This window comes from Sinohyriopsis cumingii, chromosome 12, assembly GCF_028554795.1.
Source record: "Sinohyriopsis cumingii isolate HCF-2022 chromosome 12, ASM2855479v2, whole genome shotgun sequence".
NCBI classification, from domain to species: Eukaryota; Metazoa; Mollusca; class Bivalvia; order Unionida; family Unionidae; genus Sinohyriopsis; species Sinohyriopsis cumingii.
Window position 1 is genome coordinate 99,111,782 of NC_142972.1, and position 22,163 is coordinate 99,133,944.

General features: G+C 34.9%; 1 protein-coding gene across 1 annotated transcript in view; it reads right to left on the reverse strand.

The window, feature by feature from the left end:
* Positions 1 to 2,238: 2,238 nt before the first annotated feature.
* LOC149787072 (uncharacterized) overlaps positions 2,239 to 22,163 on the reverse strand; it is a 166,171-nt gene continuing 146,246 nt past the window's right edge. Inside the window, exons 10-14 of the mRNA XM_089977600.1 lie at positions 17,668 to 18,107; positions 15,085 to 15,206; positions 12,885 to 13,346; positions 9,544 to 10,176; positions 2,239 to 6,670 (exon numbers count right to left, since the gene is read on the reverse strand). Coding sequence (XP_089833726.1) covers positions 9,577 to 10,176; positions 12,885 to 13,346; positions 15,085 to 15,206; positions 17,668 to 18,107 — 1,624 coding nt within the window. The 3' untranslated portion in view covers positions 2,239 to 6,670; positions 9,544 to 9,576. The remainder of the gene's footprint in view (positions 6,671 to 9,543; positions 10,177 to 12,884; positions 13,347 to 15,084; positions 15,207 to 17,667; positions 18,108 to 22,163) is intronic.

Consider the following 22,163-nt stretch of genomic DNA (forward strand, 5'->3'; position numbering starts at 1 on the left):
TTGCTCAGTTTAAGTCCACTCTGTTGATATGACAAACACACCTCAGAATCATTCTCTGTATTATGGTGTAGAAATCCAATAGTAACATACAGATCTCATAATCATTCTCCATATTATAGTTAGTTTAATAAATAACAACAATACGTGAAGTGAAATTGACAACCTACAGCTAATACGAAGAAGACAAACCCTGCCCTTAACATGCCATTTCAAATATACAGTAGTGTCTGGCAATCAGACCATCCTAATCATGTATGAAAAATTCAAGTCCAGAAAAATTATAGCACATGTCACAAAGAGAAAACAATGTTATCATATTATGTGGCAGTACCAGAGCTTTCAAACATCATATACTCACACCAAGGTGGCTGAGCAGTTGGCAAAATCCACGGGTACACATTATGCTGTATTTTACCATAAAGAAAACTTAAACTGATGAAAATTTGGAGGGAGTACACCTCTTGTGCTATTAAAGAGTTTATTATAACAATATCCTGAAAGAGTTTTGTCCCATATATCCTATCTTGAATAGCTATACTAAATGTATATGGACAACTGACCCATATATCCTATTTTGAATAGCTATACTAAATGTATAGTGACAACTGAGATGAATGGGGGGATTATATTTGGAAGGAAGTAGAGGTGATAACCTTATGTTAATATCACTAGGTAAAGAAATCGGTCGAGAAACATGGACTTGTATTTCTAATATGAAGCATGTGGCTTGGCAATTTCTAAATAAATCTCTCTCACACAACCATACCATAGCACAGACACACAATTACATTGTACATAGGTACAGACCCACACTTTGATGTTTCCAACTGCTAATTCCATTCAAACAATAAGCAATGGATTGGTTTGAACATCTCTTTCTGTCTCAAACACACAATCATGCAACAATACAAACATATACGTGGATAAAGACAAACACTAATATGTATTTCTAATTGATAATGCCGTTACATTGATCACCAATAGATTGGATCAAACCTTGATGAATGGGAGCATTTCAATCACCCATTTCTATTTTACTGATAAGCATCGTTCTCTCCCTTTGAATTTTAACTTTATTTCATTTTAGTTAATACTGGTTAAGGTGATTAGCCATTAAAACACATCTATTGGTCTGATAATTGCAGATTTCACACAGTGATCAGCTGTTATAAACATGGCTATTTGATTGGCAGCTGATAATTTCACACAGTGATCAGTTGTTGTAAACACAGCTATTTGATTGGAAGCTGAGAATTTCACACAATGATAATCTCTTCATAAACACAGCTATTAGTCTGACAGTTGAGGATTTCCACAGCATTCAGCCCTAATAAACATTGTTATTGGTCTGACAGTTGAGGATTTCACGGTGATCAGTCCGTAAATGCACAGCTATTGGTCTGACATTTGAAACTTTCAGAGAGTGATCAACTGTTATTAACACAGCTTTTGTTCTGACAGTTGAGGATTTCATAGCAATCAGCTTTTATAAACACAGCTACTTTTCTGACATGCGATGATTTCACAAAGTGATCAGCTGTTATAATCACAACTATTGTCTGACAGCTGGGTATTTCACATTGTAATCAGCCCTTATAAACACAACTATTTATCTGACAGGAATTTGGCATTGATCGGCCCTTATAAACAACTATGGGTCTGACAGCTGAGGAATTCATACAACCGAGTGTATAACTGGATAATGGAATATACATATAGGGTATCATTTTAATTTCTATATTATTTTACCTTCGATGCGGTGCAAATTTCCGAAAAGGTTCACCAACTGGCTCTAATCTTCAACCTAGTTAACACCAGAATTCACAAGATGTTAATCAGACTTGCACATTTGCTCGTTTATTAAGAATGATGTCAAATGTATATAAACTATTTGGTAGGCAATGGTTATCCAGTACTACTAACAGTTGCATCTTCTCCATTTTCATCCGTATTCACCAATTAGATCTCTTTTTATATGGTAACACATTATTACTATCAGTTGTATTTTTTTGTACCATTTTCTGGTCATCTATCCAAGCAATCACATTCTTTATGGTTACATATAACTACTCTGAATCGTATTTTCTACCATTTTCTGGTCATTTCTCCACGAGATTCCATTATATTTGGCTAACTTTCATATCATTTGTTCCTACTTTCGGTACATGAAGTTGTCTCATTATTTAACTTGTCTACCAGAACTGAAGAGAATGGTAAAAAGGAAAGTAAAAAAGCACATTCAGTTAAACATTTGAATTTTATTTGAGGTCTATGCATGAGAGGTTTGTACAGCAGGGTTAGAGATCTATACATAATACATACTGTTTTAATATTCACACCTTTGAAGACAACATTGTTCATAATTTCTAAAACAGTGTGTTACATCTTTACATTTTGAAACAACACGATGCATAATTAACCCGTTGTTAAATACAGAGTACATGCAGTTGTCATATTTAACTTGTCATCATGAACGGAAGAGAATGGCAAAATACAGAAAAGTAAAAAGCTCAAACAAATGAACATCTGAATTTTATTTTAGGTCGGTGCATGAGTTTCTTCAGTTTGACTGGATGAATATGCATTTACAGTCACAGCCACCTATTTTCTAAACACATCAATACATGGATGACGAAATAAGTATAAGAATTACTGATAACAACAGAAATATAAAACAAAGGGTGAAAATAATTGCAAAAGATAATCCAAACATCTTGGAACGAGAGGCCCAAGTGGACCTAGTATCACTCACCTAGATAACTAACACTTATTGACGAAAATTTGTCTTTTCTATTTCATATCGACAAAATGCAATAATTCCTGACAATTACTTCTCCCATGCCACCATTAAGTGTCACTAGTTTTTAAGCGGGATGGTTGGAATTGTCTTTTAGTAATGAGGTGGGGTTAGTGTTCTTGGAGAAAAGTAACTTATTAGAATACGTTCCCCAATCCCTTTAACATTAGGTTCATTGGTAACAGGAGGAGGTAATGTTAAGCATCATAACTATACCTCAGGTATCCTTCTAGAGAAGATTGGATTCCCCGTGTGAACAATAACCAACTCTTCCATTGAAAACACAGCCTGTGGTCATGAAAATCATTAAGATGATAATTGAAATCTTAACATCGAAATTCAGTGAAGATTTCAGCAAAGCTAAGAGGCCGCATTAGTTCAATGGGTCTGGTGTTTGGTGTGGCCCAGTGGTACAAAGGTGGGCAAATCGAGGTCCCATCTTGTCACAATGAAGTTGATTATTGGACATCCTCAAAGCATACAAATCTAATGAAAAACCAATGAAGAGACCATTCAATATGGGTAAACTTTCTGGGGTGAAAATTGGCCAGAACATCGAGTCTGATAAGCAAAATTCGAAGTGCCTCCAGAATGACCCATTTATTTGACAGTAATCGGTTGATCCAGCGTGATTTGAAGTGCAGAAGTCTTCTGAGGGCGGTAGGTGCGTTAAATTAGGGACAGTTGAGTTCAGTCAGGATACAGTGGAGCAGCAAAATGGAGGGATAATTCTTGAGGTGCCTGCCTTAGAACTTCATTTTTGCCCCCCAACCAGCAATGGGAAGCCAAATGGAGTTATCCTTAAAGCAGAGCATGATGAAACTTTTAGTGATGTGGAGGCCAAACATGCATCATGACGTATCAGGTCAAGATTGACAGGTGAGACTGCGCATTCTCCACTGAATGGTGAGGTTCTTGCTTAATGATCTGATCAATTCTGGCCAACAACTGCCAGGTATGAAGGCTGAAAGATTTTAACAATATTTCTAAAACCAGCCAGGAGGTCAAATCCAACATCAACGACGTGATGGACACTATTCTGAACAGCTTTGATGTGGAAAAAACACATTCATATCGACCTTTAACAAAATAGGCAGTATAATTGGGTGGAATTTGTCTTTTACCAGCCTGAGTATTCTCCATGTCGATAATCTCATTTTTGTCAACTGGGAAAGAAGCCAGAAAGATGGAGACGTTTTTTCATTGTTAATGCTGATTGACGCTTTGTCTTTATAACCATGAGAGCATTCTTCTGTGGTAGACTTGAAACTAAACTCCAGCCTTTCCAATGTTGAATTGGTATTTTTCAGGAGTATTATAGTTGATGCACCTTGTAAGGTCTCCAGTTCATGGTCTGCTTCCATTTCAGGATAAACCATGTTTCAGAGCTGCCAACCCTACAGACTTGCATTTAGTGAAAAGAAGGAAAAAAGTTGGTTACCAGCTGTGCAGAAAGTGACCTGGTTGGTGCTGGTACTGTCTGTGCTGTGGTCATGGCTGGACGGACGAATTCATTACCCAAATCCAAATGGCCAATTACCAGGATAGCATAATGGTAGAAAGACAAGGCTGTAGGCCTGTCAAGGCAGACAAATATTTCGTTAAGATAACGAGACAGCTGGTTTGATAATTGTGGATGGTGATATAATAATACAGGATCCATTAAAAAACCAAATTGCCATGACATACAGGCCTGATAGCTATGATAGGGCATACGGAGGAACTTACAACACCTGGGGTGCCTAAAATGGGTGTAAACTCCCCAAATATATTATAATTACCGGTAGGAATTTTAAAATTGTGTGTGGTCATCACCCACTTTCTTTGCCTCTGTCTATTTTTGCAAAAACTATTCCATTCACTCTTGTACATATGGTTGACGCATTGCATGGTACTAATGAAATACATTTTTGTACACAGAAGCCACAGTTTGTGCATGTCTTCCTTGGCCTTGAACTTATTGCATTTATTATACTTTGTCAAAAGGTTTCACTAAAATGAAAACAGAAACCTAAGCACAAGAAGAATAAATTAACATTGCAGCATCTTAGTAATTTAGTGAGCAATAGGCAGTGTGAGAAAAAACGTGAATCACAACATGCATCAACGACAGCATGTTGTACCAAGAGGTCTGAACAGACCAAGTCCAGAAAGGTTACCAATTCATAATGATGTATAAAACCTGTACAGGAATAATCAATGCACAATATAAATGCAAATTCCTTGATGGATGATTCCAATTCATATCGATATTGGCATGGATTTACGGGTGGTTTTTCATGAATGTTGACTATATTACAGTACAGCATAGAAATTGTTGACACCTAGTAGTAACAAGGGTAGGTAATGGGCAGGACTTATTGCCCTTGGTATAATATAGAGAGTAAAGTAGAATCTTCGCCTAGTGTTCATGTGATTAGGGAATGTATTCAAAGGGAAACAAGAATGGAAATAAATGTTTGCGGTACCAAGTTTCTGCCCTGTCTATTAGATTTGGCAAAAAGTTGATGTTTCAGGTGTAATGGTAAAGGAAAATTGGATACTCATTTTTCTATCCATTCGCCAAAAGAGAACCATAGTAGCAATAACCAATGCAAATCCTTTGAGAAAAAGACCTCAGTATTACTCAACAATATACTGTTTAGTGCTAGTTACTTATAGTTTATATAATTACTAATCTGTCTGATACTTGCAGTAAATTAGAAACTGACTTAATAGGTAGCACCACACAAGGGTGACCATTATTTAATAATATTTATTGAATCATGCTTTTCATCTATTCCAGAAGGTGCTAAAAATATTATGAAGAGTTAGTCTTTTGGTCAGGTGAACTAAAAACAATGAAAAGAAATATGATCATTAAAACAATCCAGTGGTAAAAAAAACATAATGAATACTTTATGAAGAAAATTCCATTAAAAACTACTTATTCATTTCCTGCAATAAAGGTAATTTTGCAGAGCACATTTTATGTACATAAATTCAGGACATCAGCACAGTACCTGCTGGAATGCCATAATAAGATATATTAAGTATATTATTCAACTGTAACTCAAGTCTGTTATATAAATATACCTCAAGTCTGCTATACAACTGTACATCAAGTCTTATACAAATAAACCTCAAGTCTATTATACAACTATATCTCAAGTGTTATACAACTATACCTCAAGTATATTATACAACTATACCTGAAGTATATTATACAACTATACCTCAAGTCTATTATACAACTATATCTCAAGTGTTATACAACTATACCTCAAGTGTATTATACAACTATATCTCAAGTATATTATACAACTATACCTCAAGTGTATTATACAACTATACTTCAAGTATATTATACAACTATACCTCAAGTCTATTATACAACTATATCTCAAGTGTTATACAACTATACCTCAAGTATATTATACAATTATACCTCAAGTATATTATACAACTATACCTCAAGTGTATTATACAACTATACCTCAAGTGTTATACAACTATACCTCAAATACGTTATACAACTATACATCGTCTGTTAAACAAATATAGCTCAAGTCTGGGCACTTACATGTTCAGAGAGTTTAAGTCATCACTAATTAAACATTTCACAATTGACAACTAATGAAATTGTTCAATATACATTACTATACAGTTTCCTTTTTGTTTTCCTCAGTGAAAGCACCAAAATTGGTCACAATAAATGTTTTGTGTCTCTGCCTACCACATACACATCGAAAAATGACCAGTCATATGATTATGGCCTCACACAGTAATCACTCCTGACATGGAGTCATGTATTCTGACAACATTTCTGCTGGTAATTGGCATATAGTCAAACATTCCTCTTCTTCAAGGGAAGTAGCTTCTGACAGGTCAGACCTGAAAAATAAATACAGTTCTTGATATAGTTACCACTTTAAAAATCCCAGTGACTGCCAGAATTTAGTCAGAAAAAAAGTAGGCTGAATGTTTCACAGTATCTCAGCAAATGAACGTTTCTACCGTGCAATTTACAAGTGTGTAATTAAAACAAAGGCCATAACTTTATATGATGTACAGATACATAGATTCTTTTCTATCTAGTTGTCCAAGTGAAAAAATTCAATAAAATATGTATTAAGCAAACAATAATAGTGGGAATGACTATAATTTCCTCCATCAAAAATGAAATCTCTAGTCAACGATACTTTTAATTCAAGTACTGATGTCACAGTACCATCTACAAATGTCCATTTCAATTGACATCTAAGTAATATACATATCATAGTACCATCTACAAATGTCCATTTCAATCGACATCCAAGTAATATACATGTCACAGAACCTCTTGTCATAACATCTGCTTTAACAGATATGAAAGTAATGTAGATAAAAACAGGTACATATTTTTAAAAGTCTCTATGGGCAAAATACACTATTGTTTAAGATCTATAGAAGATAATTCATGTTCCATTAAAATAAAGAACTTTACATTAATTACTGTATGAAAAACAGGAACAAAAGAACATAAACACTTTAAATGAAAACATTCCTGAATCAATATGATCATATACTTTCATCAATATATATTAATCAAGTTAAATTTTATTTTAAAAATTCACTTTTTAAGATAAATGATGAATGCTTACCTCAAACAGTATAACAACACTATAATTGTTAAAACGTTATAGTATTAACATGGTATAAATGTGATGTGATTAAAATGTTTACATGATATGATGGCATAATAGTTATGCTTAGAAAGAAATGGGCAACATATATTGCCACAAGATTCAAACAAAATACTGTTATACAGCTGTTAAATAATTGCATTAAGTAATCCTTAAAAGATTAAATTGTATACAAACACATTGGAAGGTGAAGATGCAATCTGATTAAAATAAGATTTCCACTGTCCTATGTGAAGACCTGACAGTGACCACTTAGGGGTCATGTTCTTGTGACCTTTGAATTAGCCAATGGCAATGGAGCTTTTCGAATTTTGAAAATGAATCAAATAATTTGGCAAGTATTGATCCTCTTCAGCTATACAGCTCAGTCTCCCAAGCACAAAAGATATGACTTCATTTGATTGGCTGATAAAATTTGTAATTATGGTAATAACATAGGTCACCAGAACCTGACTCCTAAGTGGTCTCTCTTAGATCTTCACATAGAACAATAGAGCTCTGATTCTAATCAGGTTGGTTAACAATTTACCTCATGCAGTCCCCCCATTAGATACCACATTTATTGGTGTGAATGATCACTACGTCAGATCACATGGTCACTGTTTATGCACTGGTCGAAATCTATATAAAGTAATTGGGCCATATTCTTTCCACTCTCCAAAATGGAGAACGTGGATTTCGTTCAGAACTTACCTGCGTTTTCACGATTAGAAAATCATGACTATGAAAGCTCCAATAACTTAGGTAAAGGCTCTGATATTGATGTAGGCAGCAGTTAGTTTTTATAAATTATCAAATTCTGATGACTTAGTGATGTAGATGCAGACAAAGAACTTGTAAATTTCGAGTATGAGAAATGGCAGTTACGGTTGGTCATTGAGCTTCACTGACTTGATGGTGAACAAGTTATCTCAAGATTTTAAAGCACATACAAATGCTTCCGTGACAAATAATTATACATCTATAATGATTGCATTTTACTCTTAAATCTTTCCATACATAACACATGTGTACAAAAAATGTAAAATGGTTAAAACTGTTGTGAAACGTACCATACACCACACTGCTTAACATTTAACAGGCATGCCTATATATATGGAGTCAAACAGGTAACAGGTGTCCTGTTTATAGCGCACTGCATTGTGCTACTTTGATACAAGTATATTGAAGGGCTAAAAAACCATACAATATCTGAGGTAAAGGGTTAAGGTGAACCAACCTTTAAACCATGTTATTCACGTTCAACTTCATTTTTCATGAGTAGTCAAATTCATGTGCTGAAACCAACATTTCAACTGTATTATTCATGACTAGTTGAATTCATGTACTGAAGCCAACCTTTCAACTGCATTATTCATGACAAGTCATATTCATGCCCAGAAACCAACCTTTTAAATGCATTATTCATGACAAGTATTCATGTAATGAAACCAACCTTTTAATTGCATTATTCATGACAAGTCATATTCATGCCTTAAAACCAACCCTTTAACCGTATTATTCATGACAAGTCGTATTCATGCCCTGAAACCTACCTTTTAATTCATTTTAATGAAAATCATACTTATACTCTAAAACCAAACTTTAAACCTCATTATTAATGACTAGTCATATTCATGCCATCATTATTAATGAATAGTATTATCCATGATATAATTATTAATGAATAGTCATATTCATGCCATCAGTATTAATGAATAGTCGTATTCATGCCATCCATCATGAATAGTCATATTAATGCCATCATTATTAATGAATAGTCGTATTCATGCCCTCAAACCAATCCTTCAACTCATTTTTCAGAACAATTCATATTCATCTCAATGTTCACGACCAGTCACATTCACCAAACCAACATTTCAACCTCCTTATTCATGACAAAATGTATTCATGCCCTGAAACAACCTTTCAACCTCATTGTTAATAACAAGTCATATTCACACCCTAAAACTATCCTTTCAACTCATTATTCATAACAAGTCATATTCATGCCCTGAAACCAACCTTTCAACCTCATTATTCATGACAAGTTGTAGCTATGCCTTGCCATTATAGTATGCACTCTGTAATTGTACTTTGTACCTGTTGATCTTGCTGCATGATTTTTATCTGTAGCTAACATGCTTCATAGACGGAGATCACCTGTCTCTTTTGTTTCTCCAACTCTTGGTTGTTTACCTGTCTACCAGTTACAGCTTCAATATCATCAAGCACAGCTCTGAACTTGTTCCAGTAATCTTCCAAGTCTTGTCGGCTAAGCTTTCCATCCGGGGAATGACCACTGATATGGTTCCTATAGGAACGAATTCGTTCCACACTGGCTCCGAGAGAGGTGTCTCTTGGTTGATCTTGTGGATCATTTCCCCAGCTTGTCAATGGAGCAGTAACAGTGCTGACATTTCTGATCAGAGTATACAGCAAAGAAAGGTCAAACTGGTCCACTGTTCCTGTTTTCTGGCCCTGGTTTCCTGGGAAAACCAGTTGAATCTGATCCTGGTTAAGAAGAGCATTCTGCCAGTGTCCTGGCCTCACCTGTCTTCTGGTGGTCAAGTTTGCTTGGTTGGCCAGGATTGCCTGGTAGATGTCTGTGTAAGGTGCAGGAACATGGTTGAGGAGAATGTCTCTCAGGGCATTTCCACAAACAGTTACAAGAGCAACACAGAGTCGAGCATGATTCATGTGCTCACGTGTTATGGGTGAATCTGGATCATGGGCCTAAAGAAAGAGAAAGGTCAATATTATCACAGACCAATATCATCAATGTCTAAATGTAATTGCACTAATGCAAACAGTGTAAACGAAATGTTTTCTATAAAATTTGAGTGGTAGAAGAATGGAGAAATGTTTATATTTATCTCCTTTTGCGTTGATATGTGTAATCAGCAAATGACCATGCACAAGAAATTTTAAATATAGCACAGAACTGGCTAGGGGCCAGATTCCAAACCACGTGCATTATAGCCATTTTGCTAATTTGCAGAATCAGAGTTATTTCTGTAATAATTTCCTTTTCTGACTGACAGACACGAGTGCCTGTGGCTATGCCAGTTGGTTTGCATTTGCAGTGAGTACAATGTCATGGATTGGGTTGTTTGTCATACCAGCTTCCACATTTGGATTTGTTCTAGGTAAGATTTTGATTTTCCTTGCAAAGGGCATTGTGCCATTTCTATTGTTTTCAAGATAACACAATCATGCCTTCCAAATTTAAATGAAGACATAAAATAGGATATGCTTCAAGCATTCAGGCATTGCATAACACAAGGTGGGTGACCAAAATTAATCCTGCATTGCATCAAATGTAGCAGCCTGAAATGGCCTAAAAGGTTGAGAAATAAAATCATTTATAACCAAAAGGTAGTCTATTCCAAAGTATGTTTTTGTTGTTGCTTATCAAGTCTAGGATGGCAATGGCATATTAACAGATGATAAGGCTATGTCAGTTTCCAATTTGCATACTGGAAATGCAACCAAGTTGTCAACACAAACAAAACTTCACCACACCACAACTGAAAGGTCTCTGAAAGATGCAAACAACATTTAGTTGATTTGTGCACCAATACTATATCATACAATTGGCTGTGTCTCATGAATTACATCAATAGAAGGCATGCATGTATCATTTCAACCCTAGCACACACATTTATTTCATAATTGTACCAATTCATTTCTCAATAACTGTACCCACAAATTCCTTTGATAAAGTTTGGCATGTACATCATCTCCACACATACATTTCTTTTATAAAATATGGCATGTACATGTAATTGTACCAACACATTCTTTTGATAAATTATGGCATGTACATGTAACTGTACCAACAAATTCCTTTGATAAAATATGGCATGTACATGTAACTGTACCAAAAAATTTTTTTGATAAAATATGGCATGTACATGTAACTGTACGAACAAATTCCTTTGATAAAATATGGCCTGTACATTCAGCTGTTGCCCTTTTCCAATTATTTTAGCATGAGATAAAACATTGATGTTCTAAGTCCGCTTGCCTATAAGATGTACTAAAATGTAAGGCAGCTCTAAGTCCTGGTTGCCTATAAGATGTACTTATATGTAAGGCAGATCTAAGTCCTGGATGCTAGTAAGATGTACTAATATGTAAGGTTGATCTAAGTCCAAGTTGCATATAAGATGTACTAATATGTAAGGCAGATCTAAGTCCTGCTTGCCTATAAAATGTATTAATATGTAAGGCAGATCTAAGTCCTGGTTGCCTATAAGATGTACTAAAATGTAAGACAGATCTACGTCCTGGTTGCCAATAAGATGTACTAAAATGTAAGGCAGATCTTAGTCCTGGTTGCCTATAAGATGTACTAATATGTAAGGCAGATCTCAGTCCTGCTTGCCTATAAGATGTACTAAAATGTAAGGCAGATCTATGAAAAATTAGTACATGCATTTTTTTTATAGAAAATAAATAATGCTTCTATTTGGATTTTACACCTTTTTAAGAATAATAAATAAATTACTCTCCAATACACAAATGGAAGAAGAATTTATCCATGAACAAAACTGTATAGTTCATTAGCTGGATATAACAAATTTTTATGGGAAATACATATAATACTAAAAGTTTTCTAAATATTGAACAAGTGATCAAAGAAAGCACCCTAATTGTGTGCCTATAATGTTCACTTTATAGTCAGCATTAAATAGCAAATAAAGGAAAAGTTGCTCAGAAATGACAACTTTGTCAGGTTAAATTGGATTCACTTAAATTGATGTTCTAGGTGTCTTGAAGTCTGAGCATTACAAATCTCTCTCTCTCTCTAAATATATATATATATATATATATATATATATATATATATATATATATATATATATATATATTCATTTAATATATTTAAAATTATTAAATATCTTTAACACAGGTAAAATCTTATGTTATATAGTAAATTTCAGACAACTTTCAATACTTCAGATAAACCCATTCCAACTACAATATTTAAAGTAAATAAAAAATAACATTTAAAACAAATATCATATCAAAGTTCTCTTACACAAAATAACTGCTATCTTATATGTAAATCTTTAAAACAGAGCAATTAAACTGTATTTTAGTATATCACATGATATTTTAGAGTTCAAGCTGTGAATATATTTGATTTTAATTTTAAAGAACAATATACATTTCCTCTTGACACTACATCTGTTGCAACGGCCACTAGTGACAACAGTAAATCATGTCACATGACACCATGTCATGTACTAAATATATATGTGATACCTTACTTGGGAACATTCTATGACAGTGTTACCTTGTGGGGTAGAGTGACCTCATTTATCACTCAGGCACTTCTATACCAAACAAGACAATATTAAAATGATAATACGCCAGGAAAAGGCATTAATGGAATAATATTTCCATGCCATTTAGTAATATTGACGATAACTCACCTCATCAGCAAGCCACATCTGTGGACACTCTAAATGCAGGTCATACTGTAAGTTCTGGCCAAGGTAGGATGTAATCTTGGAGAGATTCTGAGTAATGAACCTTCTAACTCTGCTGCAAAGTTTTGCATCAGGTTTCTTGACTTCATCAATCACCATCCTTGTTATCCTTGCAGAAATAACATGGTTTTCAAAGTACAATGTCAATCGGTGAAAGAGATCGAGGTTGAAAATACAGCAGCCACAGAAAATGAGATTTTCTGATGTCTCCTTCTTCTTAGCAACTGGCCAGTGAGCTACACAGGCAGCAAGAAGCCTATGAAAGATGGGGGAAGGCAAAAACTTTTCTCTAAAGATACACTGCAGGACTGGTGTGCTCGTCATTTGGAGATCTTGACCAGAAGAGATAACTTCTTTAGGAGATACTTGCCGAAGCATACAAGGCGTAAGGAAGTAGTTCTCCACCTAAATATATATATATATATATATATATATATATATATATATATATATATATATATATACACACACACATAGCACATACACACGAACGTATCTACATATAGCAGGGTTCTCGAGAGAGTTCAAAGCTGAAGAGTCCTTGACCCTTGACTCCAGAATCTCAAGAGCCAAAACTGAAATCTACAGAGTCAAGTCTTTTGAACAGTCGTGAGTCGACAGCTGTGATCCTTGTTATTAGTAGAAAGAAATGATACTTAAGATTTCTTGTCTCGCATTGAATAATTAGAAATACGTATACAGTATTTTGTAAGAAACATGCAATCTGATTTTTGTAAAAATTGTCTCTTTCTTTACTGTGTGTATATTTTGTATATTAAACAAACAGATGAAAATAAAATATTATAAATAACGGAAAAATTCAAATATATATATTTTCATAATATATGAATTTCATGCAAAATGTAACCAGATGAAAATATTGAAAACACAAGTTGTCTGGAGGGTTCAGGTAATGCTATATAAAACAGGATCAAAAGCAGGAAATGACTTGCATGATATTGATAATGATCTTCCTTTACTGATCAAAAACTTAAACATTCAAATATTTAAGCACTCATCCTTGATGTGCATTTTGATTTGAAATGATCCTGCATCGTTTTAGGTGCTACACAGGAGCTATCACACTTATCAAGGGAGGTAAGCATTCCAACTATTTACTCCAGGGATCAAAATTACAATATTTGTTACTTCATATATCTTAACCAGTCTTTCAAAATCAAAATGCCAGAGGAAAGGGTATTGAAAGGGTCCTATTATCTGAACTAAATATTCTTCTTAGTAATTATCTGAACTAAATATTCTTCTTAGTAATACAGAATAGATGCCAGGACAAAAGCTTCAAGATATAGTCCCTACAAGTCAAAAACTTAACAGTCAATGAAACAGACGAAATAGGCCTCAGCAATTTTTATCATTTTCAAAGATGTATGTACACTCAGAATTACATGGACGTATTGATGTGATGTGATGTGATTTTGAGTTTTAACATAGCTGTAACAATGTTTCAGTCATATCGTATGGATGGATGCACACATGCATGTATAGGGTTTAACATAATGTCGACACTGCACTTGATATATATGAGCACTAAAACCCAAGTTCTTAAAATCCAAATGTATCAAGCAACTTAAGAAAGATAAAATCATTGCAAATAATTTAACAAGAAGTCCAACAAGATAAAATATAGAAGTATGCTATAATTCTTTAAAAGGCATTTGAAGTAAAGGAGTTTCAAAAGGTTTATCCATTGTGAACGAACATTATAGAATCATGATCAAATTTCAAATTGTGTTACACTGTCACACAAAACTATATGGCTGCTCATGGCAGAATATACAAATAAGACTAACTGTAACATAAATTTTACTCTATGATGAATGTTAGGATTCATAGAGAGAAGAAATGACACATGGACAAAACAACAGATGGTCATGGTCTTAGCTCTAAGCCTCTTCATATTTGCAACATAATTTTGAAAAATGGTGAATTGTATGAAGAGATGACAATTAATGGATTAATTTGTGACTCTGGATGAGAAGAAGATAAAAAAATCTGGAAAGGATATGATAGTCAAGTAACTGCAGTGTTCTTATTTTATTTAACACGTAAGGCTCGGACAACAGGTACAATCTGCATACTAAAAAGAAAGGATTAGAACACTGGAACATTTATTTCAACTGACCTTCTCCCCAGTCTCACCGAATGCCCTTGGCTTGGCAATTATATTTAACTGCTCCATGATTAGCAAGATGTGATCTTTGTGGGCATGAAGTTCTGGATGTTTCTCTTGTGTCCAGACTGCATCTGTGAAAGAAAAGAAACTGATTTAAGATCCACTATAGAAGTTCTAGTAACAAATGATTTGAGATACTTTTGAAAACAGAGATGTTTAAAAACATTAGAGACAGATATATTCTCATGGATTCTGAAGTGCAATTGTTGCATTTAATTCCATTGTGAGTAGAATGTATGTATAGGATATAGTACAATGAATGAATTAATGTAAATATTTCAAACATTTAGCAGAATAGCACATATATGCAATTATACCTTTCAATTACCAATTACGAGATTATCTTTAATTTCTCCATACAGAATCAGATAATCAGACTTGAACAGATGAAACCTTCAAATTAGTTTTTATTTCAAACTGGTTATTATGACATAATTTATGACTTTGATTTTGTTCTCTTGAGCTTCTGGTGAGATAAAAAGAAGTGATTTTATAAGATATTGAATATGAATTTGTGTTATCCATCACTGAATTTAGGTTGCGATTTCGAACCCTAGACAAGTCATATCCAAGACTTATAAAAATGGTACTAGCAACATGAAGCTCCAGTGCTTGACATAGCATAAACTGCCACAATGCAGACATTGTAGCAATATGACTAAAATTATTAAAGCTAAGTTACAAATCCCTAAAACAAACACACACATTCAGTCACTGAATTGACTATTATCTATTTTACAAAAGATGACTTGCCTGCATTCTCAAATTGACGATTTCTTGTCCTCAGAAAAACTAGTTATTCTGGTTAAACTCTTCTTATTGAAGTCAGTTTTCAATTAGATCTTTGGGCTTTCTTTAAGCAATAGAAATAGCAAAATGTACTGCATACTTATTGAGATGGAAGTCCGATGAAATCTAGTTGTCTTTCCATGGATCGAGTATTTAGTGCCAAATCCCATCAATCATCAGTTACTACTAAATTGGAAGTTTGTGGGCTCATGTAATAATGTAATAGAAGAGGGTGTGGTTTGGTATGCCCATATGTATTATCCGAGTAACCAATTTTACTCCAAAACATGCCTTCATCTTAAATACAATGTCTGACACATTCTAATAGAATAACAGACAATAACTGGAATGAGTAACATCCCAGTACCCTGGAGCTGACAACGCCTTAGACTATTAACCTATGAGTGAGATATGGGCGAGGTTTAGGGCAGGTGAAATAATGAAGAAAACAAACTACTGAAGATGATAAACCTATGTCAATACTAATCTTCTGGGTGAACTGGGAAGACAGCCTGTTGTGTACTCGTATAGGTTCCACCACACTGGATCTCTTTGAGATAAAATGTTTCTTGAGGTAAAAGTAAGATAATGTAACCCCATACCTGCTACACATGCATTTATGACTTTCAGTGAGCAGCATACTTCAATGATCTCAGACAGTGACTCTGTATAAATGATCTGTCTGTGAACAGTTGTGATCGCATGATCTCATTAAGCAGTTGTGCTTGAATGATGTTTATCGCAATTACTCTAAATCGTAAACCCATTTGTGTAAGAAAAATCATCTAGTCTTGTGTTAGTTCCTTGCAGGCTGAGCGAATAAACCAATAAATCCAGGATGATGCATGAGCATAAATATTATATCTGATTTCTTTGAGTATTCAGAGCAAGACAGATCTCGCTTGACTACCTCAATACATTAAGGGTATCAACTCAATGCTATGATGTGGTCCAGCATATATCCATAAGGAGAAAGGTCCAAAGAAGATATCCATTACAAGACAGGACAATTTCCTATGCAAGGGAGCTTGTTTTTAGCAATGAAACCAGGGGTCAGCATAAGAGATACTGAGCCATCAGAGTCGAATAGTAGATACTGCAGAGTGAGTAATACGGCATGACTTTCACTAATGATGCCTGCTGTATTCTGCAGTGGCTTGTAAGCTGGTCCATATAGCAATGTTTAGAAGTGTCATTAATGAAAGGGCCGAGATACTGAGGGAATAATGAATATTGCATTTTCAAATGAACAAAACACAGATAAAATTAAAAATCCCATCCAAATGTAACAAATACTCTTACTTTCATAACACCCAGAAAAGTATGCTACAAAGAAATAAGTTATAAAGTATGGAAGGAACAAACCCAAAAGTTCTAAAGTAAGGAACAAACCAACAAGTTCTACAGTAAGAATTCCTTTCTCCTTGAAGTTGGACTATTTCAATATGTTGCTAATTTTAGCACTGGGATGACTGACTGAGCACCATTGTCAGTTGTGTTGATGAAATATGAAACATACAGAGAGTATTACAAGCAAACAGCTGAAAAGATAGGTCAGAAAAAACAGGAATTAGGACTCAAAGATCATAGTTTAGTATGGTCAGGATACTTAGCATGTAATGAACAAACAAATGAACATATCAAGTAGCAAAATGCTGTATCCTTTTTCAAATTTGTTAACAAGGAATAAAATGGAGATGCATATTACTATGATAACAGGCTACAAAAAAGAAATATACAAACCAACAAGTTCTAAATGAAGGATTCCTTTCTCCTTGAAGTCGTACCATCTCTGTGTGACAGTACGGTCAGCATGGCTGGTTGACTGTGAGCCATGGGTGGTGAAGCTGGTTGTCGGAGAGCCATTGTTGGCAGGTCTGGTTGACTGAGAGCCATTGTTGGCAGGTCTGGTTGACTGAGAGCCATTGTTGGCAGGGCTGGTTGTCTGATAGCCATTGTTGGCAGGGTTGGTCGACTGTGAGCCATTGTCAGCAGGGCTGGTTGACTGTGAGTCACTGTCAACAGGGTTGGTTGACTGAGAGACATTGTCAGCAGGGCTGGTTGACTGTGAGCCATTGTCGGCTGGGCTTTCTGGCAGGTTAGGCTGAGCATTGATGAGGGATTTCAAGGCATCAATAAACCATATTGGGTCCAGTACAATATTGTCTCTCAATACTTCAATGCTGAAAAGTAGAAATATTTCAAAGGATTTATAATGAAGTAATGAATCATTTTCTGTCGTATAATCTAAGTTGTATTCTTTGATCATCCTGACATGTTTTCTTTTTGTTTCAACCTTGCATTTTGCTGAAGGAAAAAATTAAACGTACAAATCACTGACACATATACACTTCACAGTTGCATCTTATTTTAGGAACTATTAAGGAACCCCTTGTGGTAGAATGGTCTAAGGCACTTGCCTTTAAAGATTATTGAAATCTCACCTGTCTGCATGGGTTTGGGTCTCAAGCTTGGCCAGCATGAATATGTGAGAAAGCCTGCAGGAAGCTTCCTGTCGGATGGTGGTTCTTCCTGGGATTTTTATGGGTACTTCCTCCACCAGGCATCCCAGCTAGGATGTATACCCTATCATGTGCTGAAAATGGCAGTATAACCCAAACAACAACAACAACATAATTGGCAACTTTTTGTATGACTCTCTGGATCTACACTTACCTATGCTGGGAGATATAAGCAGAAATCTATTTAGAACTACACGAGTGGGAAGTGCAGTGTTTCAGTGGTTAATGCATGGGACTTTTGACCAGGGTTGTGGGTTCAATTCCCAAAGTTAGCCTGGAGTAAATCCCAAATTTCTCACCATTTTGTTTAAGGTCAAAAGTTTCATTGCTTCTAGCAAATAAATCCAAAACTCATTATGACGAAGTGAATTTTCTTTATTGAAAGCAAAAATACAAAATATAAATTTAAATTAATTTGATTAATGGAACTGAATATATGATATGCCTAAAAATATAAAGCAAATGCAAGTCAATGTGTAATAAAGCAAGGGTCATCTAGAGATGACATGCTCCTTTCCCATCATTTATTGCTCAGTTTATATGCTTTTTATGTATAGAGTCATATGGGATGTACCCTATAGTTCATCACTCAATTTTTATACTAATTATCTAAAGACTCTCTGTCTGCGTGAGTTCGAGTCTCAGGCTCGGCTAACGTGGGTACGTGAGAAAGCCTGCCAGTAGCTTCTCGTGGGTCGGTGGTTTTTCCCTGGATTTTCCAGGGTTCTTCCTCCACCAATTATACTGGCCGCCATGTATAGCCTATCTTGTGCTGAAAAATGCCGTTAAACCATACAACAACAACAAAAAAAATCTAAAGACTCATACTGGACATAACCGATAGTCCACACCTCTCAATTTTGTTACTACTTATGTGAAGACTCGTACTAGACATACCATACAGTTCACCAATTTCAAGTTTTATACTGCTTATGTAAATATTGCTATTGCAGGTACCGTATAGCTCATTCCTCTCAATGTTTATATTATATATCGAAAGGCTCATACTGTATGTAACCCATAGTGCATCATCCGATTTGCATCCTACTTAGACTAGCATCCTATGTATATATTACAATCCTGCAGTTTGTTTCCATGGTACTGTAAAACAAAAGGCTCAAGTGAACCAGATATTACTCACCTTGTGAGTGACATATGTAAGTTTATGAAAGAAGATTCATTTATTTAGTTAATCTGTTAGAGGAAAGAATAGGTTTGATTACTTTGTACAGGTTGGATTACGTAATTTAGGTTGGATTACTTTGTTTAGTTTGGATCACTCACATTAGACTTTCAAAGCATGCATCATCTGAAAGAATTGGCTTGGTCACTTGGAATATGATTTAATTTTGCTCATTTTCCCAATAGTGGTTATTATTCCAGACTCAAGACAGAAAGGGTGCAGGTTTAAATCCTATTATTGGCTCAGCCTGGGACAGCAACCATATTGTGCACTTTGTCACAACACTGTACTCCAATTTCCTCACCATTAAATAAACTACTGGTATTTCTATGTCATAAAATTCTAAAGCAATCATTTTCCTACTTGACTTGCTCAAAATCAGCTATGATTGCATGGTCTAGCTTTTTCCTAGGAGAAAAGACATGTCAGTATTCATCAACATGATGTTATATGAACATTAAATATGCACTTTCTGTATAATTATTTAGATAATTTACACTTTTTGGTCCTTCTTGCTGAAAATTAATTCCTACATTGGCAAACATCATGCAAGGTAGTTGTTTTATCAAGCCTTTCTAGTCTCCATCCATTTGATGCTGCAAAATATTGTAGGACTTTTACTTTGTTTGCATGGTTGGAAACTTTCTGGAGCAAGCATATAGAAAACTGGAGGGTCTGGGTATCTGAAATTATCAGTAAATAAATCTGGAAGTTTCAAGAGAAAAGGATATTAACATATTGGCTTTTTCAAAAGATCCAAAAGTGTAAATTTCCAAAAAATGATAAGTACAAAATACAAATTTCTAATGACTGATGTTCAATGGCATATAAGTGTCATAAATAAATGTATACAGATGATACCTTACTCCTACCCACACACAAAAAAAGAAAACAACCCGTCAAGAACAAATAATTCAGGCTTAATCTGCTTTATCTTATTTTAAGTTGCTTAGTAAGTTTGGTTATTTGTTGTTGGCAACAAAGTAAAGTATTGGTGTGCTACCAGACCCACTACAGAAAATTCAGTCTGACAACAACATTTACGAGATTGTGCTCTACTTCTTTCCAAGCTAAATTAAGCAATACTTTATTTAATAAGAGTGTTACTTGCTACACTTTCTATATTTTATTTTTCTGCTCATTTAAATGACAGATTATATGATTTTATTTGCAAGGTGTATTACTTTGCTAACGTATGCTTGTTTATTGAAATTAATGAATCATATATTATACAATTATTTTTTTTTAGCTTTCATTAAAAGTTAGTTTCTAATCTGAGGGAAAAACTATCAGGTACAGTGTACTTTTATTAAAGATTTGTTAAATTATATTTACAGGTATTGGCAACAAAATTGTTTAAATTATCTTTTGTAATGGTAGCTATTTCTGAGTGTGATTTGGATTTTCAACGTAGCTTTTAACAGTTTGTCAGTCATATCACAATGATGTCTGCAGTGTGGCAGTTTATAGTGATTTCTAGCACTGGGGCATCATGCCGCAGAAATGTGGCACGATGTCCCCACCCAGTCACATTATCCTGACACCAGGTCGACCAGTCCTCACATTAACCTCTTAATGCTGAGCACCAAGCAAGGCAGCTGTTAATACCATTTTTGTAAGTCTTTGGTATGACTCAGCCAGGGATCGAACCCACAACCTCTTGCATCAGAGGCGGACGCTCTGACCACTTTTGCCGCCAGAGCGGTAAGCTATTTCTGATGGATTATCAGCATTTGTAAATTTCAAATATGTTCATCCCATTGTGTTTTACTTCCACTAAAACAAAATTCTATCAGTTTTATAACAAGTCTTTTTAAAACACAAATGATTTATAGCAACAGTAGCCATATTTGATGGTGGACTGGTATCATTTATAAAAGTGTTACTTGTCTTCATGACAATGACATTTCTGGTAAGCAAATATTTTATTACTGTTGATAGCAATGGTGGACATATTTAATAGTGGATCATTATCATTTATAAACATTGGAAGCCATTTTACTCCAGAATCAGCTGTGCCCTGTTTGGTCAAAATTGGTTTTGCAGGGTTAAAAATGCAACTGTTGATGGAATCACAATGAGCAATAAATAATGGATGCAAGAAAATTCCATTAAGTTCACTTGGTCTTATGGCCAGGTGCTAAAAGATACCGAAGAATAACAATTCTAAATTTAAAAGGGCACATGAATGCAACGTGCTTGATATGTGTACCATGTCCAATTGGATTACACTGAATGGTTTGAAAAGTTATACTCCCAAACTAAAATGTTTCTGGCAGACTACAATGATTACAGGCAGACAGCCACAGCAACAGCTAGATCTTCTGAGCCCACCACCTCCAGCCTATTGCATATTACATACCAGTGTGATATAAAAGTGTGCATCATCCCTAGTACATACCAGTGGGATATAAAAGTGTGCATCCTCCCTATTACATACCAGCTGGATATAGAAAGGTACATCACCTGCATGTATATGTTATACACCAGTGGGATATAAAAGTTGTGTACCTCCACCACTAGAGATGCTGCCA